Source organism: Oncorhynchus tshawytscha, linkage group LG13 (assembly GCF_018296145.1).
Source record: "Oncorhynchus tshawytscha isolate Ot180627B linkage group LG13, Otsh_v2.0, whole genome shotgun sequence".
Taxonomy (NCBI): Eukaryota; Metazoa; Chordata; class Actinopteri; order Salmoniformes; family Salmonidae; genus Oncorhynchus; species Oncorhynchus tshawytscha.
In genome coordinates, this window is record NC_056441.1 from 11,910,997 (window position 1) to 11,935,363 (window position 24,367).

At 43.9% G+C, this 24,367-nt stretch overlaps 1 protein-coding gene across 1 annotated transcript in view; it reads left to right on the plus strand.

Annotated features, from left to right (window-relative positions):
• The window catches only part of LOC112246006 (CUB and sushi domain-containing protein 3-like), a 385,088-nt gene that overhangs the window by 171,784 nt on the left and 188,937 nt on the right, over positions 1-24,367 (plus strand). The window contains exons 21-26 of the mRNA XM_042295029.1: positions 679-881; positions 1,161-1,352; positions 2,042-2,180; positions 9,029-9,216; positions 9,552-9,746; positions 10,398-10,514. Of these exons, the coding sequence (XP_042150963.1) occupies positions 679-881; positions 1,161-1,352; positions 2,042-2,180; positions 9,029-9,216; positions 9,552-9,746; positions 10,398-10,514 (1,034 nt within the window). The remainder of the gene's footprint in view (positions 1-678; positions 882-1,160; positions 1,353-2,041; positions 2,181-9,028; positions 9,217-9,551; positions 9,747-10,397; positions 10,515-24,367) is intronic.

The window sequence follows — 24,367 nt, forward strand, 5'->3', positions numbered from 1 at the left end:
TCCATCGATGTGGATAGGGGGGTGTTCCCCCCTATCCACATAGTACCAATACTAATGCAGTACCAATACTGTATCAATATCAATGCCGTACCAATACTGTACCAATATCAATGCTGTACCAATATTGTACCAATACTAATGCAGTATCAATACTGTACCAATACTAATGCAGTACCAATACTGTACCAATATCAATGCAGTACCAATACTGTACCAATATCAATGCAGTACCAATACTGTATCAATATCAATGCAGTACCAATACTAATGCAGTACCAATATCAATGTAGAACAAACTGTGTGTGTTTGTATAAGAGATTCAGTGATTTTACTTGATTTAAACCCCTTTTCCCTGTGAGGAGCAAAGGTCATCCACAAATGATCTCCGACAACCTCTGCTTTTGGGCAAATTTCTCAAGTTTCTTCCATTATCATCTACCATTAATACTCTGTTATTCTGTGATTTATTGCAAGTAATTTATTGCAGTCAAGGGTTGCAAAATTCCACCAACTTTCTCAAAATTCCTGGGTTTTGCAAAAATCCTGGTGGGAGGTATTTTCCTGATTCCAGGAATCTTCCAACCAGGATTTATGAAAACAAAAATATAATTTAGTTACCAAGAACTGGTATTTTGCATCCAAACCTAAATGACAATTTTATTCCTCCTCGTCCCTTAGTCTGCAGTTCCTGGCCTTCGACACAGAGGCGTCACATGACATCCTGAAGGTGTGGGACGGTCCACCTGAGAATGAGATGTCCCTGAGGGAGGTGTCTGGCTCTCTGCTTCCCGAGGGGATACACAGCACCCTCAACCTGGTTACCATCCAGTTCGAGACCGACTTTTACATCAGCAAGTCTGGATTCGCCATCGAATTCTCAAGTGAGTAGTTTACTGTTTGTGAAAAGCCTTTGAAGTGTATATCTTCAAAAGCAATGAAGTCTGGTAGAGCGTACAGGTTTGGGTTATTCTCTGAAATGTTATTGGGCTCAGAGACATTGTTGGTTATGTGTTTTGAAGGTCATTATGAAAGATACTGCAACATTCATTATATGTCATGTCAACATAAAGGTGTTACGAATGTCTATGTATGTAATCTTCAAAGTGATTGCATAAAGCCCCTGCATAGATTTGATTCCCTCCCTGTGTTGTGCCTGCCAGGTTCAGTGGCCACCGCCTGCAGAGACCCGGGGGTCCCCATGAACGGCAGTCGTAACGGGGACGGACGAGAGCCGGGTGACACTGTCACCTTTCTCTGTGACCCTGGGTACGAGCTCCAGGGAGAGATGAAGATTACCTGTATACAGGTGGAGAACCGTTACTACTGGCAACCCAGCCCTCCTGTCTGCATAGGTGAGTGCTTTAATTACAGGTAGAGCCAGGGGGTTGTTTTAAGGTGAGTACTAACAGGGACTCAGACCATGCTACTCATCCCCAGCCTCCTAGCCTGCTAATTAACATATTGAATTAAGATCCCTGAGTGTTGCCAGAACCTGCTGGCGCCAAGCAGCACTTGAGCTCTAGAGATGATTGACTGTCATCGCTCTCCAACCGTTTTGAACGAGGCAAAACATTAAATGAAGATCAAATTATTGGAAGCAGATCCCAAGATCTCTCTCACTTTTCAGAGATAGTGTGCTTATAACGAAACCTCAAGGATTCTTGTCAACTCCTGATCACGGGTGTCTTGTTTTAATGTGGCTTTATAACGTCTGATCTGTCAAAACGAACTACATCAGTTACTGTTATGGTTTGAACATTCTGTTAACTTTCCCAAACATTCCCAGGTTTTCCGGGAATCCTGTCTGGAGGATTTCTCAGGTATTCCCTTGTGATTCCGGGAATCTTTCAACCAGGATTTTCTGAGAACTTAGTAATTTTAGGAACGTTACCGGAATTCTGCAGTTTGCAGCCCCAAACACCAGTATATCTCCACAGAATGACATGCAGTTTTCCCTGTGGTACATAACAGAGACAGTTCATGAGTGTCAGAGTCAGACAAGTACATGTTACCTTTTCTCACTTCTCTTCTTCTCTTTCAGCCCCCTGTGGAGGAAACTTGACTGGATCCAACGGCTTCATCCTGTCTCCCAACTTCCCCCACCCCTATCCCCACAGCAAGGACTGTGATTGGCTAATAGCTGTCAACTCGGACTATGTTCTATCGCTGGCCTTCGTCAGGTAATAGGTGCTAGTTTCCTCCAAAGTGATTAAGGCCTACTCTCCCTATCAGTTCCACTGCATGCACACACACACACACACACACACACCCACACACACACATACACACACACACACACCCACACACACACACACACACACACACACACACACACACACACACACACCACACACACATACACACACACACACACACACACACACCACACACACACACACACACACACACACACACACACACACACACACACACACACATACACACACCCATACACATACACACACACACACACACACACACACACACACACACACACACACACACACACACACACACCACACACACACACACACACACACACACACACACACACACACACCCTCAACACCGCCACCAAGGTGGACATTAATGGGCATTTTGTCACGACGTGCGGTGATTATACAACGGTAACTGCTGACCGTTATCACTGTTATATTAAGATGCAGTTCATGTCTTAGGCGGGGGTAATTAGCTACCCCAGCTGGACTTCCATGCTCACTTTGTCAGTAATGAACCCATAGTTGGCCTTCCTCAGCTCCCCACATTAAGGTGCTGTATCAAGACGTCCCAGCCAACGTTGACTGATGCAGACACTTAATGGAAGTCAAAAGGAAGAACTTGTGTTTCACAACTAAATAGTCCCGTTAATTGCGTCCATTTTTCATTTCACCTTTGGCGGCCGCAAGGGCTGTCCCCAACAGACAGAGGTCAAAGGTCAACACAGGGTTAAGTTTTACTGCAGGTAGGGTACACAGTGTGACGTAAAGCTGACAGATGTTACCGCTGCTGCTGCTGTAAAGGCCTCTAAGTTAAACCTCTAACTTAAAGTTGTGAAATGAGACCGCCCTCTGCCTCTCCCCTACGAACAGCTAGCTATCTCCTCCTGTTTCTCTTTCTGCCTCTCCCCTACGAACAGCTAGCTATCTCCTCCTGTTTCTCTCTCTGCCTCTCCCCTACGAACAGCTAGCTATCTCCTCCTGTTTCTCTCTCTGCCTCTCCCCTACCAACAGCTAGCTATCTCCTCCTGTTTCTCTCTCTGCCTCTCCCCTACGAACAGCTAGCTATCTCCTCCTGTTTCTCTCTCTGCCTCTCCCCTACCAACAGCTAGCTATCTCCTCCTGTTTCTCTCTCTGCCTCTCCCCTACCAACAGCTAGCTATCTCCTCCTGTTTCTCTCTCTGCCTCTCCCCTACCAACAGCTAGCTATCTCCTCCTGTTTCTCTCTCTGCCTCTCCCCTACCAACAGCTAGCTATCTCCTCCTGTTTCTCTCTCTGCCTCTCCCCTACCAACAGCTAGCTATCTCCTCCTGTTTCTCTCTCTGCCTCTCCCCTACGAACAGCTAGCTATCTCCTCCTGTTTCTCTTTCTGCCTCTCCCCTACCAACAGCTAGCTATCTCCTCCTGTTTCTCTCTGCCTCTCCCCTACGAACAGCTAGCTATCTCCTCCTGTTTCTCTCTCTGCCTCTCCCCTACCAACAGCTAGCTATCTCCTCCTGTTTCTCTCTCTGCCTCTCCCCTACCAACAGCTAGCTATCTCCTCCTGTTTCTCTCTCTGCCTCTCCCCTACCAACAGCTAGCTATCTCCTCCTGTTTCTCTCTCTGCCTCTCCCCTACCAACAGCTAGCTATCTCCTCCTGTTTCTCTCTCTGCCTCTCCCCTACCAACAGCTAGCTATCTCCTCCTGTTTCTCTCTCTGCCTCTCCCTACCAACAGCTAGCTATCTCCTCCTGTTTCTCTCTCTGCCTCTCCCCTACCAACAGCTAGCTATCTCCTCCTGTTTCTCTCTCTGCCTCTCCCCTACCAACAGCTAGCTATCTCCTCCTGCTCCTTCGCCTCTCCCCTACCAACAGCTAGCTAGCTCCTCCTCTTCCTCTCTGCCTCTCCCCTACCAGCAGCTAGCTAGCTCCTCGTGCTCTTCTCTCTGCCTCTACCCTACCAACAGCTAGCTATCTCCTCCGCCTCTCCCCTACCAACAGCTAGCTATCTCCTCCTGCCCATCTTCTTCTCTCTGCCTCTCCCCTACCTGCAGCTAGCTAGCTCCTACTGCTCTTCTCTCTGCGTCTCCTCTACCTGCAGCTAGCTATCTCCTCCGCCTCTACCCTACCAGCAGCTAGCTATCTCCTCCGCCTCTCCCATACCAACAGCTAGCTAGATCCTCCTGCTCCTCTCTCTGCCTCTCCCCTACCAACAGCTAGCTATCTCTTCCGCCTCTCCCCATACCAACAGCTAGCTATCTCCTCCTGCCCCTCTTCCCCTCTCTGCCTCTCCTCTACCAGCAGCTAGCTATCTCCTCCTGCTCCTCCACCTCTCCCCTACCAACAGCTAGCTATCTCCTCCTGCTCCTCCGCCTCTCCCCTACCAACAGCTAGCCTACTCCTCCTGCTCCTCCCTCTGCCTCTCCCCTAAAAACAGCTAGCTAGCACCTCCTCTTCCTCCCTCTGCCTCTCCTCATACCAGCAGCTAGCTATCTCCTCCGCCTCTCCCCTACCAGCAGCTAGCTATCTCCTCCTGTTCCTGCTCCTCCCACCGCCTCTCCTCTACCAGCAGCTAGCTATCTCCTCCTGTTCCTTCCTCTGCCTCTCCTCTACCAACAGCTAGCTATCTCCCCCTGCTCCTCCCTCTGCCTCTCCCCAACCAGCAGCTAGCTAGCTCCTCCTTCTCCTCTTCCTCCATCTGCCTCTCCCCAACCAGCAGCTAGCTGTCTCCTCCTGTTCCTCCCTCTGCCTCTCCTCTACCAACAGCTAGCTAGCTCCTCCTGTTCCTCCCTCTGCCTCTCCCCTACCAGCAGGTAGCTATATCCTCCTGCTCCTGTTCCTCCCTCTGCCTCTCCCCTGCCAACAGCTAGCTAGCTCCTCCTGCTCCTCTTCCTCCCTCTGCCTCTCCCCTACCAGCAGGTAGCTATCTCCTCCTATTCCTCCCTCTGCCTCTCCCCTACCAGCAGGTAGCGATCTCCTCCTATTCCTCCCTCTGCCTCTACCCTAACAACAGCTAGCTATCTCCTCCTATTCCTCCCTCTGCCTCTACCCTACCAACAGCTAGCTATCTCCTCCACCTCTCCCCTACCAACAGCTAGCTATCTCATCTTGCCCATCTTCTTCTCTCCGCCTCTCCCCTACCAACAGCTAGTTAGCTCCGCCTGCTCCTCTCTCCGCCTCTTCCGTACTACCAACAGCTAGCTTCTCCTTATCTTCTCTCTGCCTCTCCCCTACCTGCAGCTAGCTAGCTCCTACTGCTCTTCTCTCTGCGTCTCCTCTACCTGCAGCTAGCTATCTCCTCCGCCTCTACCCTACCAGCAGCTAGCTATCTCCTCCGCCTCTCCCATACCAACAGCTAGCTAGCTCCTCCTGCTCCTCTTCCTCCCTCTGCCTCTCCCCAACCAGCAGCTAGCTATCTCCTCCTGTTCCTCCCTCTGCCTCTCCCCAACCAGCAGCTAGCTATCTCCTCCTGTGCCTCTCTCTGCCTCTCCCCTACCAGCAGCTAGCTATCTCCTCCTGTTCCTCCCTCTGCCTCTCCCCTACCAGCAGCTAGCTATCTCCTCCTGTTTCTTCCTCTGCCCCTCCCCTACCAACAACTAGCTAGCTCCTCCTGCCCCTGCTCTTCCCTCCGCCTCTCCTCTACCAGCACCTAGCTTTATACTCCTGTTCCTGCCTCTCCTCTACCAGCAGCTAGTTAGCTCCTCCTGCCCCTGCTCCACCCTCTCTCCGCCTCTCCCCTACCAACAGCTAGCTATCTCCTCCTGTTCCTCACTCTGCCTCTCCCTACCAACAGCTAGCTAGCTCCTCCGCCTCTCCCCTACCAACAGCTAGCTATCTCCTCCGCTTCTCCCCTACCAACAGCTAGCTATCTTCTCTGCCTCTCCCCTACCAGCAGCTAGCTATCTCCTTCTGTTCCTCCCTCTGCCTCTCCTCTACCAACAGCTAGCTAGCTCCTCCTGTTCCTCCCTCTGCCTCTCCTCTACCACCAGCTAGCTAGCTAGCTCCTCCTGTTCCTCCCTCTGCCTCTCCTCTACCACCAGCTAGCTAGCTAGCTCCTCCTGTTCCTCCCTCTGCCTCTCCTCTACCACCAGCTAGCTAGCTAGCTCCTCCTGTTCCTCCCTCTGCCTCTCCTCTATCTCCTCCTGTTCCTCCCTCTGCCTCTCCTCTATCTCTTCCTGCCTGAATCAAAAGGGTGACATACATACCTGTCCCTTGGCAGCCCGTGCTGTGCCAGACACATGAGGCTGTGGAATATTAATCGGGGGGCTGTGTGTGTGTGTGTGTGTGTGTGTGTGTGTGTGTGTGTGTGTGTGTGTGTGTGTGTGTGTGTGTGTGTGTGTGTGTGTGTGTGTGTGTGTGTGTGTGTGTGTGTGTGTGTGTGAGAGAGAGAGAGAGAGAGAGAGAGAGAGAGAGAGAGAGAGAAGAGAGAAAGAGAGAGAGAGAGAGAAAGTGAGTTAATGGTACCACCTCCTTAGTTGCAGCCACTGCTGATGCTTAGGGTTAGAATGTTGAGGCTGCGAAGCTGTCATCGAGGCAAAGGGTGGCTACTTTGAAGAATCTCAAAAATAAAACATATTTTGATACACTTTTTTGATACACTTTTTTGGTTTGTACATGATTCCATATGTGTTATTTCATATTTTTAATGTTTTCACTATTATTCTACAATGTATAAGTAGTAAAAATAAAGAAAAACTCTTGAATGAGTAGGTGTGTCCAAACGTTTGACTGGTACTGTAGGTCTCACGGCAAGGGACATTCCTTTTTGTTAACAACATGCTAAGTAGACAAATTAGCTGTTTCCTGTTTGTCACAATCAAAATGACACTGTCTGATAATGTATGTGTGTATAGTTGTATTCATTAGCCTTGCTATTAAAAGCGTAGTGTTTTATATTCAAGTTGAAAGCTAGTCACTGCAGTGATGATGACACAGCAGTTTTCAAGCGACCAGTATCAGGCAGCCATTTTGGCTCCACCAGTTAGACAGTTTTTGTCTTTTGTGTAAAGTGAGCTCTGCTCTCTTCTTATTTGAATGGTCTTATCCCACAACACAAGGGAGTAAATAACACAGTGGAATAGTGGCTTTTTGGCAGTGGGACGGTGTTACTGAAGCTCAACCAGGGTGAAAAGCCTATTCTTCTGTTCCGTCTCGCAGACTTCCATTACACACTCCATTACTGACACCATTCTCTCCCAAAAAGACATGAAATATGAACACAATGGAAATAGAGAAAATTGAATAATAATACATTGTAAAAAAAAAAGGGACCCAATGCATCGGCAGGGTTGGCATGATAAGGAGTAAGGGGCCTTGCACCGAGCCCTGGGGGACACCGTTTGTATCTGCAGCAAAGTATTATTATATTGTAAAAAGTGACCAATTGCAATTGCATTGGCAATGTGGTAAAATGTAGATTTCATTGTCATTGTTGCCAAATTGGGTATTATCATTGCTACATATTCAATTAGTAACCAAGCTAATTGTTTGTTGAGTGACGGCTCCAGAGGCTAAGCGAGAGAAAAAAAGATCGGAGCACATATGGTTATCAAAATGTAATTACTTTATTAATATGGTGTAGAGCAGGAGTTTTTTCCCCCCATGTTTAGATTGCTATTATCTTACAATGAGCCTTTAGCTTTAGATACAGGCTCAATGAAGTGTGACCGTATCACTTAGCATACTCTTTCAGAAATATTTAAATAAGAAAATACACCTCCCAATCTCTCTTATGTAAATTAGCTTCCCTGATACAGAAATATGTGTGTATGTTAATCTTCACACACACACACACACACACACACACACACACACACACACACACACACACACACACACACACACACACACACACACACACACACACACACACACATTCTCAGAGATATGGAGCATGGCAGTGAGCAGTTGATAGTCTCTGTTTTGTGGTGAGTTCCCAGCTCAAAAGGATATGTGCCTCATCTTTGACTATACCAAAGCAATTACACTCCCTGGGTATTTATAGTTAGTGTCCTCCCACAGCAACGATAAGGGTAATGAATGTAGCGCTAGCCAGCGTTATTAAAGGGGGATATCATGGTGTTGTCTAGCTCTCCAGCCCTGATCCATAGAGAGAGGTTACGGATGATTTGAGGAATCTATTCATTAGCGTCTGTGGCATTGGGTAGACGCTGGCATCTGAGGCATCTGCCACTGTGTGTCAACGTGAATCGCAGGGCCTTTTGAGTGTTGTCACTATACTCCCACCTCGACCGCCAGTCGGAGAGGCCATGAACCCAGATAGTTGTTTCTAGTGTGTAATTTCTCCCTACTACTGTATACTGCATACAGACAGACGCATTGAAACCCAGCTCAGCAGAGACAGAGATAATTTCTCAAATATCACCCTCCTCCAGATTTTATGATCTGACTGAATTGGATTATAGTCTTTATTCTGATTTCTCGCTCTCTCTCAACCCCCCTCCTCTTTCTCTCACTCTCTCTCTCAACCCCCGTTCTCTCTCTCAACCCCCTCCCCTCCTCTTTCTCTCACTCTCTCTCTCAACCCCCGTTCTCTCTCTCAACCCCCTGTTCTTTCTCTCCCTCTCTCTCTCAACCCCCTGTTCTTTCTCTCCCTCTCTCTCTCAACCCCCGTTCTCTCTCTCAACCCCCGTTCTCTCTCTCAACCCCCTGTTCTTTCTCTCCCTCTCTCTCTCCCTCTCTCTTCACATCTTTCTCCCTCCCCATCTCGCTCTCTTTCTCTCTCTCTCTTTCTCTCTCCCCATCTCGCTCTCTTTCTCTCTCGCTCTCTCTTTCACTCCCCCTCTCTCTCTTTCTATCCCTCCCTTTCTCTAGTTTCAGCATCGAGCCTAATTATGACTTCCTGTATATCTACGATGGGCCAGACAGCAACAGCCCTCTGATTGGCAGCTTTCAGGACAGCAAGCTTCCAGAGAGAATCGAGAGCAGCTCCAACACCATGCACCTGGCCTTCCGCAGCGACGGCTCCGTCAGCTACACCGGTTTCCACCTGGAATACAAAGGTAGGACGCTGTCATGCTCTCTTAGATTCTTAGATTTCAGTTCTCTCATAGAGGGAGATTTCTTCTTAGCTGTAAGGTCTAGTTAATCTACCAAAGTCAGAAATATACATTGTTTACTATACATTTTTGCATACGCAGAGTTGAAGGAGAATACAAATGCTTTCTATCTCTAGATTATACTGTCAGCAAGGGTAGATGTTTTTAGCATTTCAATGATGCGTTTGGTTCGACTCTTCTTTACTCTGATCAACATGAAACTCCCTCCCTGTCTGTGTTACCTGCCTGCGTCTCCTGTTGAAGGTAATTCCTCATGTGTATTTCTACCCCCTCTTTAGCCAAGCTGCGTGAGTCCTGCTTTGACCCAGGCAGTGTGATGAACGGGACCAGGTTGGGCAGCGACTACAAGCTGGGGTCCACCGTGACATTCTACTGCGAGCCAGGCTACGTTCTCCAGGGCTATTCCACTCTCACCTGTATCATGGGGGACGACGGCAGGCCCGGCTGGAACAGGGTTCTACCCAGCTGTCAAGGTTTGGAGCATACCATCGTACCTGTTTTATTATTTATTATTTATGAACCTTTATTTAACCGTTGAAGCTATAGATATGGACATAGCTGTGTACTATCACAAAAATAGGATAAGTGTGTCTACTTAAATGACTAAAATGTAAATGTAAAATGTCAGTGGGCAACCACAATTTTAAATATATCTGTTAGTATATTTACTGAGCCAGGGGAGGGGATCCAATACAAATTTGAGAAAGAAAGAAAGAAAGAAAGAAAGAAAGAAAAAGGAAGGAAGGAAGGAAGGAAGGAAGGAAGGAAGGAAGGAAGGAAGGAAGGAAGGAAGGAAGGAAGGAAGGAAGGAAGGAAGGAAGGAAGGAAGGAAGGAAGGAAGGAAGGAAGGAAGGAAGGAAAGAAGGAAGGAAAGAATCCAAGGATTGGATTTAGTAGCCAGTCTAAAACAATCAATATGGCTTACAGCACACATGCAAGCACAAAGAAGATAACCGTACGACTAGACTGCTAAGCTGTTTGTGTTATCCTTATGTGTGTTCTATCCTGGTCTTTTCTGGGCAGATGTCGCTTGGCCAATGTATTGAATAAATGGGTCACATGTTCCCTCCGAAGGTCAAAGCAGGTGTTGAGCTCTGCTCTGTGTGTCTGTTTGTTTCCTCCAGCACCGTGTGGGAGTCGTTCCACAGGGTCAGAGGGCACGGTGCTGTCTCCTAACTTCCCCCGCAACTACACCTCAGGACACAGCTGTGTGTACTCCATCTCCGTGCCACGAGAGTTCGGTAAGGACATCGTATAAACTCACACTTTTGTTAGAGAGACTTTTGGTGTGAAATAAGCTCAATGTGGTATGAATTGATGTGGTGCAAGTTTTGTTTGGGGGGGGGAGCGATATACTTAATTAAAACTACAATAGCACAGTCTTCTTTGATGCATTTTTTAAAGCGAAATACGAATGTTGAAATAATTCAACATATCCATCGGCTCTTTTGGAAAATTGTACCTTTTCATCTTGATATTAGGCTACAATTTGACGGTATAGGAGTATTTGAACACAGACCTCTGCTGTATAAATATTTTAGAGTTCTTTATCCAATTTCATTCATTCATCAGTATTAGTCCCCCATGGGTAGCTACAGGAAAGTCTTCCGGGCAGGTGCTTTATTAGGATTCGCTGAAAGTTGTGCGGGTTCAGACACAGCAAAGTACTGCTCACCTGTAACTAAGCAACGAGCCATCGATTTTCTGTCACGCAAGGCTTTAAAAGCGTTTTGATGGCATAAGGACTTGTCTCGCAGGAGGGTGAGATATAAATGGCTGCTTTTACACAGGCAGCCCAATTCTGATATTTTTTTCCACTAATTGGTCTTTTGACCAATCATATCATATCTTTTCACATCAGATATTTTTCAGAACTGATCTGATTGGTCAAACTTGACCTGTTTCAGCATTCTAGCCTGTTATATCTCAGTGTTACATTTCTTTCTTGCACTTGATTCACACTGCCTTCCTCAATCAATATGTGAACATTGGTAGTGGAAAAGTAAATTGTGTTCCAATTAACCCTCTCCAGTCCAAGCCCTGTCTAAGCCTGGGGATGGGTTTCTATTGAGCTATGTGGAATTGTTTTAAGAAGGTCATAGCAAGGATCATTTAGCTATTTGATTTAGAATTTTATGACCCCTTGAAATATCCCCCCAAAAAGTATATCAGTGGGGCCGGAGAAAATTGACTCTATACATTTCAGCACCCTGGACAGCAACCATTGGGCTGTCTCTGAGGGGTGGTACCTTGGACAGATCTACAAATGGCACCATATTCCTTACATAGTACAGTCTATGGGCCCCGGTCAATATTTTATCCAGTTAACTCATGGGGACTATTATAAGCTCCACCACCATTAGTTTAGGAATGATTGAGCTTCTTTTTAATTTATTTGATATAAAATAGTTGATTATGTATGCCAAACACAATATAGATTTAACTCCGGTTACTCAGTTTTGCTCACACAGTGGGGGGGCAATGGGAAGGATTGGTGTGAAGATTACTCCTCATTTCTATCCCTCTGTATGACCCAGTCCTGTCAGTCCTCTAACTCTGAGTTCACAACACTGCTCTCTCAAACCCAGAGATATCTATTTAAAAGGAGTGCATTTGTTCTCTAAAGCCGGATACAAAAAGCCTAGTGTGGATTTGCTCAGAGGGGATTGACTCCTTGACAGCCCTTCTAAACACACACATACAGTGTGTGTGTGTGTGTGTGTGTGTGTGTGTGTGTGTGTGTGTGTGTGTGTGTGTGTGTGTGTGTGTGTGTGTGTGTGTGTGTGTTTCTTGTGTGCATGCCAGTGTGTGTTTGTGCGCATGCCCACGTGTATGTCTTATGATACCCACACAGTATAGTTATAATGTAATAAACATCAATCTCAATATGATATGATTAATACGTTGTACTTGTACTTGAAACCTTCAGTCTGACTAAATAATGTGAAGGAATGTTTGACAGAATGTACCCTAACATACATTATTTGCTACATTAAAATATGGAAGCGTTGTCTGAAATAAACTAGCTAGCATATCTCCGTCGTTATGGTTTTTAAGGTAGGAGTAGCTACAAACAATGTCATCTAAAATCTGCCAGCATTTATGAGAGAAGTAATAAAATATAAATTTTGCTGCCACAGTAAACAGCCTGACACAACACATACAGATGACGTTGTAAGTTTACGTTCACCTTAGCCAAATATGTTTAAACTCCGTTTTTCACAATTCCTGACATTTAATCCTGGTAAAAATTCCCTGTTTTAGGTCAGTTAGGATCATCACTTTATTTTAAGAATGTGAAATGTAGAATAATAGTAGAGAGAATGATTTATTTCAGCTTTTATTCCTTTCATCACATTCCCAGTGGGTCAGAAGTGTACATACACTCAATTAGTATTTGGTAGCATTGCCTTTAAAATGTTTAACTTGGCCTTCCACAAACTTCCCACAATAAGTTGGGGGAATTTTGGACCATTCCTCCTGACAGAGCTGGTGTAAATGACTCCAATACATTCACTTTGTTGTCCTTAAGCCCTTTTGCCACAACTTTGGAAGTATGCTAGGAGTCATTGTCCATTTGGAAGACCCATTTGCGACCAAGCTTTAACTTGGTTAAATTTTCATTTCTCATGATGCCATCTATTTTGTGAAGTGCACCAGTCCATCCTGCAGCAAAGCACCCCCACAACATGATGCTGCCACCACCGTGCTTCACGGTTGGGATGGTGTTCTTCGGTTTGCAAGCCTCCCCCTTTTTCCTCCAAACATAACGATGGTCATTATGGCCAAACAGTTCTATTTCATCAGAGGACATTTCTCCAAAAAGTACAATCTTTGTCACCATGTGCAGTTGCAAACCGTAATCTGTCTTTTTTATGGCGGTTGTGGAGCAGTGGCTTCTTCCTTGTTGAGAGCCTTTCAGGCTATGTCGATATAGGACCCGTTTTGCTGTGGATGTAGATACTTTTGTACCTGGATTGATTTGCACTTTTCGCACCAAAGTACGTTCATCTCTAGGAGACAGAACGCGTCTCCTTCCTGAGCGGTACGATGGCTGCGTGGTCCCATGGTGTTTATACTTGCACACCATTGTTTGTACAGATGAATGTGGTACCTTCAGTCATCTAGAAATTGAACAAAAAAAATTCTGAGGACTTGGCTGATTTCTTTTGATTTTCCCATGATGTCAAGCAAAGAGGCACTGAGTTTGAAGGTAGTCCTTGAAATACATCCACAGGTACACCTCCAATTGACTCAAAGGATGTTAATTAGCTTATCAGAAGCTTCTAACGTCATGACATCATTTTCTGTAATTTTCCAAGCTGTTTAAAAACACCATCAACTTAGTATATGTAAACTTCTGACACACTGGAACTGTGATACAGTGATTTATACGTGAAATAATCTGTCTGTAAACAATTGTTGTAAAAATGACTTGTGTCATGCACAAAGTAGATGTCCTAAATGACTTGCCAAAACTGTAGTTTGTTAACAATACATTTTTGGAGTGGCTGAAAAACTAGTTTTAATGACTCCAACCTAAGTGTATGTAAACACTGTACAGAATTGATCTGTACATCACAGGCTGGGAGCGTCAAAAGAGCTGGTGCACTCAGGGGTAAAGTGCCTTTCTCAAGGGTGCAATGGCAGTAGGTAGTATGCAGGATATTGAAGCCGGTAACACTCTGGAGATTTCCCCGCAGGTAGCTCGGGGGGTCATACCTTGTATTCTGCAGTAGCTTTGGGTTAGACCTAACAGACTACTGTAAAGCTTCTCTTTCCCGAAACACAAATGACATTCACCTAGACAAGATTAATAGATCAATAGATCAATAGAGCCAGAAATAGATGGGAGATGGAGAAGTTGGTTCACCAAAATGGGAGGTTTTGCTTTGCTGTCTAATGCATGACAAACAGGGAGCTAACAGGGAGCCTTGATTCAGTGATTTCATTGGATTTCCATTTGAAGGTAATAGGTGTCATGGTTATAAACATAAACAATCATCTTTTATACAATTTATTTTGTGAGCCACGTCAATATCTGCCATTCGTTTTGGTTGACCTGATCCTTGATCAGTGTGAGCATTGCATTCTGGACATAATCACTGGTAGAACATCATTAGCAAGGGACAAGAGAGTAGAACACACACACACAGACTTGACAAGGTCTTTGGCACATGTGGCTCAATACTAACGGTAGAGGGGCAGATTTGTCACTTCACACCAGTAAACTGGTTGTAATAATAAAGTCATTGCAACCAGCTTAGTCGTCTGGGACAGTTGCTCAAGTTTTTAGAGGGGTGAATCAGCTTTAATATTGCCGATAGATTGTGGGTTCTATCAATGTAGTTTAGTTTTTTTTGTTTCATTTATTTGCACCAAAGAAAACAAGTGATAAACAACAATATAGATTTTTTTTTTAAGTCTAATTATAAATGGTGTGCAGGTGTGGTTGGAAGCCCAAGGGCTTATATGAAAACCACACCACAAAAAAAACAATATACTGTACAATACATAAGTATCAAAAAAATGTTTTAAAAGGTTAGTTAAATAAGATAACAAAACCTGCTAATTATAAATTGATAAATAAAATGATCAGCAATCAGGAAGAAAAAAAAACTGTGTTTGTTTTGTTTAATTAAATGTGTGTGTGAGAGTGAGTCTATATGAAGGAGATTACTGAGTAGTTTGGTTCATCAGGCTGACCCCCAGTCTTCATGGAGGAGATTACTGAGTAGTTTGGTTCATCAGGCTGACCCCCAGTCTTCATGGAGATTACTGAGTAGTTTGGTTCATCAGGCTGACCCCCAGTCTTCATGGAGGAGATTACTGAGTAGTTTGGTTCATCAGGCTGACCCCCAGTCTTCATGGAGATTACTGAGTAGTTTGGTTCATCAGGCTGACCCCCAGTCTTCATGGAGGAGATTACTGAGTAGTTTGGTTCATCAGGCTGACCCCCAGTCTTCATGGAGATTACTGAGTAGTTTGGTTCATCAGGCTGACCCCCAGTCTTCATGGAGATTACTGAGTAGTTTGGTTCATAAGGCTGACCCCCAGTCTTCATGGAGGAGATTACTGAGTAGTTTGGTTCATCAGGCTGACCCCCAGTCTACATGGAGGAGATTACTGAGTAGTTTGGTTCATAAGGCTGACCCCCAGTCTTCATGTGTTAGATTACTGAGTAGTTTGGTTCATAAGGCTGACCCCCAGTCTTCGCTTGAAGTTATTGAGTTGACTATGTGAGGTGAGACAATGGGGAGGGTGAAGGTTATCCCACTATCTTGTGTTATATTGCTGCATTTCAGAATGAACCTGGAAGAATCCTTTGAAGGGTTAGGTAAACTGTCTGGGAGGTATGAGCATTTGTAGATGAAAGGGCATAATTGGTGTACATAAATAGACAAGATATTGAGTTTCAAAGGTGCAGATGGAGCCAGGTACAGTTGAAGTCGGAAGATGACACACATACTCAAATCAAATCAAGTTGTTTTGGTCATACACATGGTTAGCAGATGTTAATGTGAGTGTAGAGAAATTATTGTGCTTCTAGTTCCGACAGTGCAGTAATATCTAACAAGTAATCTAACAATCCCCAACAACTACCAACAACTACACACAAATCTAAAAGGGTGAAAGATTATATGCACATATAAATATATGGATGAGCGATAGACGAGCGGCACTGGCAAGGTGCAATAGATGGTATAGAATATGGTATTTACATATGAGATGAGTAATGTAATATATGTAAACATTATTAAAGTGGCATTATTTAACGTGGCTTTGTTTAAAGTTACTAGTGATCCATTTATTTAAGTGTCCAGTGATTGGGTCTAAATGTAGGCAGCTGCCTCTCTGAGTTAGTGATGGCTGTTTAGCGGTCTGACGGTCTTGAGATAGAAGCTGTTTTTCAGTCTCTCGGTCCCAGCTTTGATGCACCTGTACTGACCTCGCCTTCTGGATGATAGCGGGGTGAACAGGCAGTGGCTCGGGTGGTTGATGTCCTTGATTATCTTTTTGGCCTTCCTGTAACATCGGGTGCTGTAGGTGTCATGGAGGGCAGGTAGTTTGCCCCCGGTGATGCGTTGTGCAGACCCCACTACCCTCTGGAGAGCCTTGCGGTTGAGGGCGGTGCAGGCTGTGATACAGCCAGTAAAAGTTTGTTAGGGTTTTGGGTGACAAGCCACATTTATTTAGCCTCCTGAGGTTGAAGAGGCGCTGTTGCGGATGATACAGTTTGTACAATTGTGTAATGTGATTTTGGACTGTTTAATGAAGGAAACTCCAATTCCCATTTGAGTTGAACTAAACTAAGTCTTTGATATTAATTACTAGTCTGCAGAGAGAGAGAGAGAGAGAGAGAGAGAGAGAGAGAGAGAGAGAAGGAAAACTCTCCAACAGAAACTAACTTTTCAACAAAGATCAAGACGACACACTGAGCGTAAATATACTGTATATATTGATTGCAATTGTTCCCGAATGAGTGAGCGTTCATGTGTAAAGGATTAGCATTTCAATTGTTATAATTATTAACTCTGTACTGACTTTGTAGTCGACCCCCCACTTCCCTTTTGTACAACAAGCCGCTTAGCGCACTAGGGCACATTCCCCTGTCATTTCTTGTAACCATATTTACTTTGTATGTTTTGTTTATGCATTTCTGTGAATTACTTAGTTAGTAATAAATACATGATTTCAGACAATTGATGTATGGATGACTCATAGTGAAGACTGGGCTCGTGCAAATAACCAACAACGTTTGGAATGAGACTAACGTGAGGTAACGTAAATAATTCATTAATTCGAAGACTAATTAATCAGATATAAAATATTTGAAAGGTTATATTGGGATATTATAACTTTGTAAACTGAATATGTTCCTTGGTGCCCCTACTTCCTAGTTAATTACAGTTACATGATTAATCAGTTTGATCGCGTAATACTAATTACAGAGAATCTTTGATAAAAACGAAGTCTTCAATTTAATGATAGTAAAGACACGACAATGTGGATAGGGGGGTGCTCCCTCTGAAGTCCACGATCATCTTCCTTGTTTTGTTGACGTTGAGTGGGAGGTTGTTTTCCTGACACCATGCTCCGAGGGCCCTCACCTTCTCCCTGTAGGCTATATCGTCGCTGTTGGTAATCAAGCCCACTACTATTGTGTCATCAAACTTGATGATTGAGTTGGTGGCATGAATGGCCACACAGTCGTGAGTGAACAGGGAGTACAGGAGGGGGCTGAGAATGCACCCTTGTTGGGCCCCAGTGTTGAGGGTCAGCAAAGTGGAGATGTTGTTTCCTACCTTCACCACCTGGGGGGCGTCAGAAAGTCCAGGACCCAATTGCACAAGGCGGGATTGAAACCCAGGGCCTCCAGCTTGATGATGAGCTTGGAGTGTACTATGGTGCTGAGCTATACTCAATGAACAGCATTCTTACATAGATATTCCTCTTATACAGATGGGATAGGGCAGTGTGCAGTGTGATGGCGATTGCATCGTCTGTGGACCTGTTGGGGTGGTATGAAAACTGAAGTGGGTCTAGGGTGGCCAGTAAGGTGGAGGTGATATGATCCTTGACTAGTCTCTCAAAGCACTTCATGATGACAGAAGTGAGTGCTACGGGGCGGTAGTCATTTAGTTCAGTTATCTTTAACACGTTAACACGTTTAAATGTTTTACTCACGTCGGCCAAGGAGAAGGAGGGAAGGGCAGTCCTTGTTAGCGGGCCACGATGGTGGGACTGTATTATCCTCAAAGCAGGCAAATAATGTGTTTAGTTTGTCTGGAAGCGTGATGTCGGTGTCCGTGACGTGGCTGGTTTTCTTTTTGTAGTCCGTGATTTCATATAGACCCTGCCACATACGTCTCGTGTCTGAGCCATTGAATTGTGACTCCAGTTTGTCCCTGTACCGGCATTTCGCTTGTTTGATTGCCAATCGGAAGGAATAACTACACTGTTTATTATCAGCCATATTCCAAGACCTCTTTCCATGGTTAAATGTGGTGGTTCGCGCTTTCAGTTTTGTGTTAAGGCTGCCATCCAACCACGGTTTCTGGTTATGGCAGGTTTTAATAGTCACAGTGGAGACAACATCTGCAATGTACTTCCTTATAAACTCACTCACCGAGTCAGAATATAGATCAATGTTGTTCTATGAGGCTGACCGGAACATATCCCAGTCCGCGTGATCAAAACAATCTTGAAGCGATTTGTCAGACCAGTGTTGAATGGTTCTAGTCATTGGTACATCCTGCTTGAGTTTCTGTCTTTTACATAGAGTCCAAGTTCCTTGAGGGCCGTCTTGTTGTCTGCTTGAGGGGGAATGTACACAGCTGTGGCATTAACTGACGAGAATTCTCTTGGGAGGTAATATGGCCGGCATTTGATTGTGAGGAATTCTAGGTCGGGTGAGCAGAAGGACTTGATTTCCTGTATGTTGTTAGGATTACACCATGAGTCGTTAATCATGAAGCATACACCCCGCCCTTCTTCCCAGAGAGGTGTTTAACTCTGTCGGCACGATGCATGGAGAAGCCCGTGGCTGACCTGATTCCGACAACATATCCCGAGAGAGCCATGTTTCCATGAAACAGAGAATGTTACAATCTCTGATGCCCCTCTGGAAGGCAACCCTTGCTTGAAATTCATCTACCTTGTTGTCAAGAGACTGGACATTGGCGAGTAATATACTCAGGAACGGTGGGCAATGTGCACGTCTACGGAGCCTGACAAGGAGGCCGCTCTGTCTGCCCCTTCTGCGACACAGTTGTTATGGGTCGGCTTCTGGGATTAGATTCATTGTCCTGGGTGGTGGTCCAAACAGAGGATCCACTTTGGGAAAGTCGTATTCCTAGTCGTAATGTTGGTAAATTGACGTCGCTCTTATATCCAATAGTTGTTCCCTGCTGTATGTAATAAGACATAAGATTTCCTGGGGTAACAAGGTAAGAAATAATACATAACAAAAACTAAATACTGCATAGTTTCCTAAGGACTCGAAGCGAGGCGACTCTCTCTGTCGGCACTGTCTTTGTACACACACACACACACACACACAGTTATAGGGAGTCCTCCAGTAACCCATTCATTCATTCCCTCGGACCTAGAGCCACCACTGTTAAAGAATGCCCCTTTTCATGTTTCATTATTCTGTCACAAAGAATGATATCAGCAATATTTCAGACAATGACAGGTTTGGTCTAGAAGATGAATATTGTAGAAGAAAAGAGAGCAGAGAAAGAAAGCCCACCTCTCTCTCTTTCTCCCCATCTCTCTCTCTCTATATCTTCTCTATATCTCCCTTTCTCTCCCGATCTCTCTATTCCCATCTCTCTCTCTCTATCTCTCCCCCATCTCTCTCTCTCTCTCTCTCTTCCCCCAGGCACACCATGTGAACACTATGGAGAGATCCTCCTCTTCTCCTCTCCACCCACTCACAACCCCCATGCCACACCACTAATGATCTCCGACTGTTAAATAAGTTACAATTAAAAGAGCATCTATTGGCTTGCCCTGGGCATCTACATGTTTCCAGGGACGTAAATGGGCTTTTAATTGTTGTTGAAACGAGGCTTTCCTGTGCAGTGTAAAACAATAACAGTTTATTTTTTATATATATTTTAACAGGGTGTCATATTGAGACTCTTTTTCAAATGAGCCTGCGCAATACAAACACACACGTCAATACAAAACACACTAAAAGTACTAAATGACCTCACTTAGATCATTCCTCACTAATTCTTTACATTCCCTACAGGGCAACAGGCAATCAAGCCTGAGCCTCCCCTGCAACATGATCCACATCTGTGGAGCACAAAAACTAGTACCGTCTCTCCCTAAATCAGAAGCCACCCTTGGAATGTCTTGCACTAGCCTTAAATGGAATGGAAAAGAAAACTATAAATCATGCTTTAGCTTTGACGAGCTTCTTCTGTTGGCACTCCAATATGTCCCAATATGTCTCATGAACATCACATATGGTCCTTTTGTTCGATTAATTCCATCGTGTATGTCCATTTATTTGGCTCGTTTGATCCTGAAAAACACTGGTTCCAACTTGCGCAACGTCACTAGAAAATATCTCAAAAGTTACCTGTAAACTTTGCCAAAACATTTCAAACTACTGTTGTAATACAACTTTAGGTATTTTTTAAAGTAAATAATAATTCAAATTGTAGACGGGATGATCTGTGTTCAATACAGGAAGAAAACAAACTGACGCTACCTTTCTGGTCACGCACCTTTAACAAACAGTACACTTGAAGTGACCCTCGTTTTGAACAGGGCTACTTCTTCATTACACAAAGGAAAAACCTCAACCAATTTCTAAAGAATGGTGACATCCAGTGGAAGCGGTAGGAACTGCAAGAATGTCCCTTAGAAATCTGGATTCCCAATGAAAACCCATTGAAAAGAGAGTGACCTCAAAAGAAAATATCTGAATGGTTTTTCCTCAGGGTTTCACCTGCTACAAAGTTCTATTATACTTACAGGCATGATTCAAACAGTTTTAGAAACTTCAGAGAGTTTTCTATCCAGATCTACTAATAATATGCATATCTTATCTTCTGGGGATGAGTAGCAGGCAATTGAATGTGGGCATGCATTTCATCCGGACGTGAAAATACTGCCCCCTGTCACCAAGAAGTTAACAAAATGTGTTTATTTGTTTATTAGGCTACTGTGCAGTCTACAATACATACTGTAGTAAACATGGGAAAGTGACTAATTCCTTACATAAGGGAGAGCAGGCCATGCCTGTACTACAGAATGCGGGGCATGCGGGAGACCGGGGTTCAAATCCCTTTGGGGAGAAAGGAGTAGGATGTCCTTGTAAATAAGAATTTGTTCTTAACTGATTCCATATGTGTTATTTCATAGTTGTGATGTCTTCACTATTATTCTAAAATGTAGAAAATAGGAAAAATATACAAAAAATCTGTAATGAGTAGTTGTGTCCAAACTTTTGACTGGTACTTGCTGGAACCTAAAATATGGTGCTGTACAACATGACGCTTGGCAGTACAGTACTGGGCTATTTAGCTAAAGAATCCCTGCAGGGCACGAGGAAGGAGTATGCTGTCCTCGTAAATAAAATGTTGTTCTTCATTGACTTGCCTAGTTACATAAAGGTTACACTAATAGCATAACATTTCTGCACCCTGCAATTTTCTAATTCTTGTCTAACCAATGCCCAAATGGAGATTAAGTCAAAAAGAATAATATCATTTATTTATCAAGACCAGACCAGTCCAGAGCAGCGCGAAACAACAACATTTGGAGTCAAGGGGTATGAATACTTTCTGAAGCCACTGTATCTGATTCATTCAGTCATTCTAGCTAAATGGCCATTATTCTAGATGTCTCTTAACGAGCTGACCCTTTTTAAAAAAATGTCACCTAAAATGACGTACCCAAATCTAACTGCCTGAAGCTCAGGACCTGAAGCAAGGATATACATATTCTTGATACCATTTGAAAAGAAACACAAGATCTGGTAAAAGATCATACAAAAACAAAAAAATATGCGTTTAAAAAAAAAAGATCCATCATCTTTGAAATGCAATGAACCATTGTATTTCTGTTCAAAATGTTGCATTAAGTCTGCCCAAATGTGCCTAATCGGTTGATTGATACATTTTCAAGTACATAACTGTGCACTCTCCTCAAACAATAGCATGGTATTATTTCACTGCAATAGCTACTGTAAATTGGACAGTGCAGTTAGATTAACAATAATTTAAGCGTTCTGCCCTTATCAGATATGTCTATGTCCTGGTAAATTTTATTTTTACTTACAACCTCATGCTAATCACATTAGTCTACGTTAGCTCAATCATCCCACGGGGGACCCAATGATCTTGTAGAGGTTAAAGTCAATTGACTTGATTTAGACCTGTGAATAAACAACCAGGTTGTTGCATAATACAGATGAAGTCATAAGTTCACATACACTTAGGTTGGAATCATTAAAACTCGTATTTCAACCACTCCACAAATTTCTTGTTAACAAACTATAGTTTTGGCAAGTCGGTTAGGACATCTACTTTGTGCATGACACAAGTCATTTTTCCTACAATTGTTTACAGACAGATTATTTCACTTATAAATCACTGTATCACAATTCCAGTGGGTCAGAAGTTTACATACACTAAGATGACTGTGCCTTTAAACAGCTTGGAAAATTCCAGAAAAAGATGTCATGACTTTAGAAGATTCTGATTCTGGCTAATTGACATCATATGAGTCAATTGGATGTGTACCTGTGGATGTATTTCAAGGCCTACCTTAAAACCCAGTGCCTCTTGACATCATGGGAAAATCAGAAGAAATCAGCCAAAACCTAAAAAAAAACCATTGTAGACCTCCACAAGTCTGGTTCGTCCTTGGGAGCAATTTCCAAATGCCTGAAGGTACCACTTTCATCTGTACAAACAGATGCAAGTATAAACACCATGGGACCACACAGCCATCATACCGCTCAGGAAGGAGATGCGTTCTGTCTCCTAGAGATGAACGTACTTTGGTGCAAAAAGTGCAAATCAATCCCAGATGCTAGAAGAAATAGGTACAAAAGTATCTATATCCACAGTAAAACGAGTCCTATATCGACATAACCTGAAAGGACACTCAGCAAGGAAGTTCAAAACCGCCATAAAAAAGCCAGACTACGGTTTGCAACTGCACATGGGTACAAATATCATACTTTTTGGAGAAATGTCCTCTGGTCTGATGAAACAAAAATAGAAATGTTTGGCCATAATGACCATGCTATGTTTGGAGGGAAAAGGGGGACGCTTGCAAGCTGAAGAACACCATCCCAACCGTGAAGCACGGTGGTGGCAGCATCATGTTGTGGGGGTGCTGTGCTGCAGGAGAGACTGGTGCACTTCACAAAATAGATGGCATCATGAGGAATAAAAATTATGTGGATATATTGAAGCAGCATCTCAGGACATCAGTCAGGAAGTTAAAGCTTGGTAGCAAATTAGTCTTCCAAATGGACAATGACCCCAAGCATACTTCCAAAGTGGGGCAAAATGGCTTAAGGACAACAAAGTCAAGGTATTGGAGTGGCCATCACAAAGCTCTGACCTCAATCCTATAGAAAATATGTGGGCAGAACTGAAAAAGTGTGCGCGAGCAAGGAGGCCTACAAACCTGACTCAGTTACACCAGCTCTGTCAGGAGGAATGGGCCAAAATTCACCCAATTTATTGTGGTAAGCTTGTGGAAGGCTACCTGAAATGTTTGACCCAAGTTAAACAATTTAAAGGCAATGCTACCAAATACTAATTGAGTGCATGTTAACTTCTGACCCACTGGGAATGTGATGAAAGAAATAAAAGCAGAAATAAATCATTCTCTCTACTATTATTCTGACATCTCACATTCTTAAAATAAAGTGGTGATCCTACCTGACCTAAGACAGGGAATCTTTACTAGGATTAAATGTCAGGAATTGTGAAAAAACGAGTTTAAATGTATTTGGCTAAGGTGTATGTTAACTTCCGACTTCAACTGTGTATACTACATTGACATTTACACTTCCACCAACAGTAGAAGACTGCAATCAGGGGTGAAAGTAAGCCGGTACGGTCCGGTAAGGACCACCTTCAAAATAAATAATGCCGGTAAGGAGTACCGGTAAAATATGAGCCTATCACAATAATTACAACAAAGATGACAGGGAAATTGTAGGCTATTACAGCATCATTTATCATTACCGCCTGTCAGCTGCATGAGAAGTTAGCGAATGGACTTGTGGTGTTATATGCTCCAAAATGATGTGATGCAGAGATGACTGGCTGGGACCGACAGGCTTGGACAGCAGCAGGCGCATCATTCAATTTAGGCTACACGTGTGTGCCACTTTCTGTTTTTATAATAGACATCTCTTTTCTTTCCATACATCAAATTTCGGGTGCACAGTTCTAGATGCTGGAATTATTTACAGTGGAGGAACGGGCGCAGGTAACCAACTTTTTGAAGTGATTTGTTTGACAATCAGATGAAAACATAATTCCCGGTTCTGTTCATGCGAACATTAAAAGGTAATACGTTTTAACAGTTAAATGAACCTCATAAA